This window comes from Branchiostoma floridae, unplaced genomic scaffold (genome assembly GCF_000003815.2).
Source record: "Branchiostoma floridae strain S238N-H82 unplaced genomic scaffold, Bfl_VNyyK Sc7u5tJ_377, whole genome shotgun sequence".
Classification (NCBI taxonomy): domain Eukaryota; kingdom Metazoa; phylum Chordata; class Leptocardii; order Amphioxiformes; family Branchiostomatidae; genus Branchiostoma; species Branchiostoma floridae.
Window position 1 is genome coordinate 53,203 of NW_023365820.1, and position 935 is coordinate 54,137.

At 43.9% G+C, this 935-nt stretch overlaps 1 protein-coding gene across 1 annotated transcript in view; it reads left to right on the forward strand.

Moving 5' to 3' along the window:
* LOC118408719 (low-density lipoprotein receptor-related protein 1-like) overlaps nt 1–684 on the forward strand; it is a 2,385-nt gene extending 1,701 nt beyond the window's left edge. Inside the window, exon 2 of the mRNA XM_035809571.1 lies at nt 37–684. Coding sequence (XP_035665464.1) covers nt 37–608 — 572 coding nt within the window. The 3' untranslated portion in view covers nt 609–684. The remainder of the gene's footprint in view (nt 1–36) is intronic.
* Nucleotides 685–935: the final 251 nt, after the last annotated feature.

Below are 935 nucleotides of genomic sequence, written 5' to 3' on the forward strand. Positions count from 1 at the left end.
TCAAGTGTGAAAGTAGTGGGGCATGTGTCCCACCAGAGTGGCAATGTGACGGTTTTGACTATTGTTCAGATGGTTCAGATGAGGAAAATTGCCCCAGCACTAGCAAAGAGTGCCCCTCTCCCGGGTATTTCAAGTGTGAAAGTAGTGGTATTTGTGTAGCACCACATTGGCAATGTGACGGTGTGGCTGATTGTCTAGACGGTTCAGATGAGGAAAATTGTACCAGCATTGAATGTCCCTCTCCCGAGTATTTCAAGTGTGAAAGTAGTGGTATTTGTTTTCCTCCATGGAAGCAATGTAACGGGTTGGATAATTGTATTGACGGTTCAGATGAGAAAAATTGTACAAGCAAAGAGTGCCCCTCTCCCGGGTATTTCAACTGTGAAAGTAGTGGTATTTGTGTAGCACCACATTGGCAATGTGACGGTGAAGATGATTGTTCAGATGGTTCAGATGAGGCAAATTGCACTAGCAAAGAGTGTTGGAACCCCTACCATCTCAAGTGTAAAAGTAGTGGAGTTTGTTTCACTCCATGGGGGCAATGTGACGGAGATTATGATTGTGAAGATGGTTCAGATGAGGAAAATTGCACTAGCAAAGAGTGCTAGAACCCCTACGATCTCAAGTGTAAAGGTAGTGGAGTATGTTTTTCTTCGTGGAGGCAATGTAACGGGTTGGATGATTGTGAAGATGGTTCAGATGAGGAAAATTGCACTAGCAAAGAGTGCTACAACCCCTACGATCTCAAATGTAAAAGTAGTGGAGTATGTTTCTCTTCGTGGAGGCAATGTAACGGGTTGGATGATTGTGAAGATGGTTCAGATGAGGAAAATTGCACTAGCAAAGAGTGCTACAACCCCTACGATCTCAAATGTAAAAGTAGTGGAGTATGTTTCTCTTCGTGGAGGGCATGTAACGGGTTGGATGATTGTGAA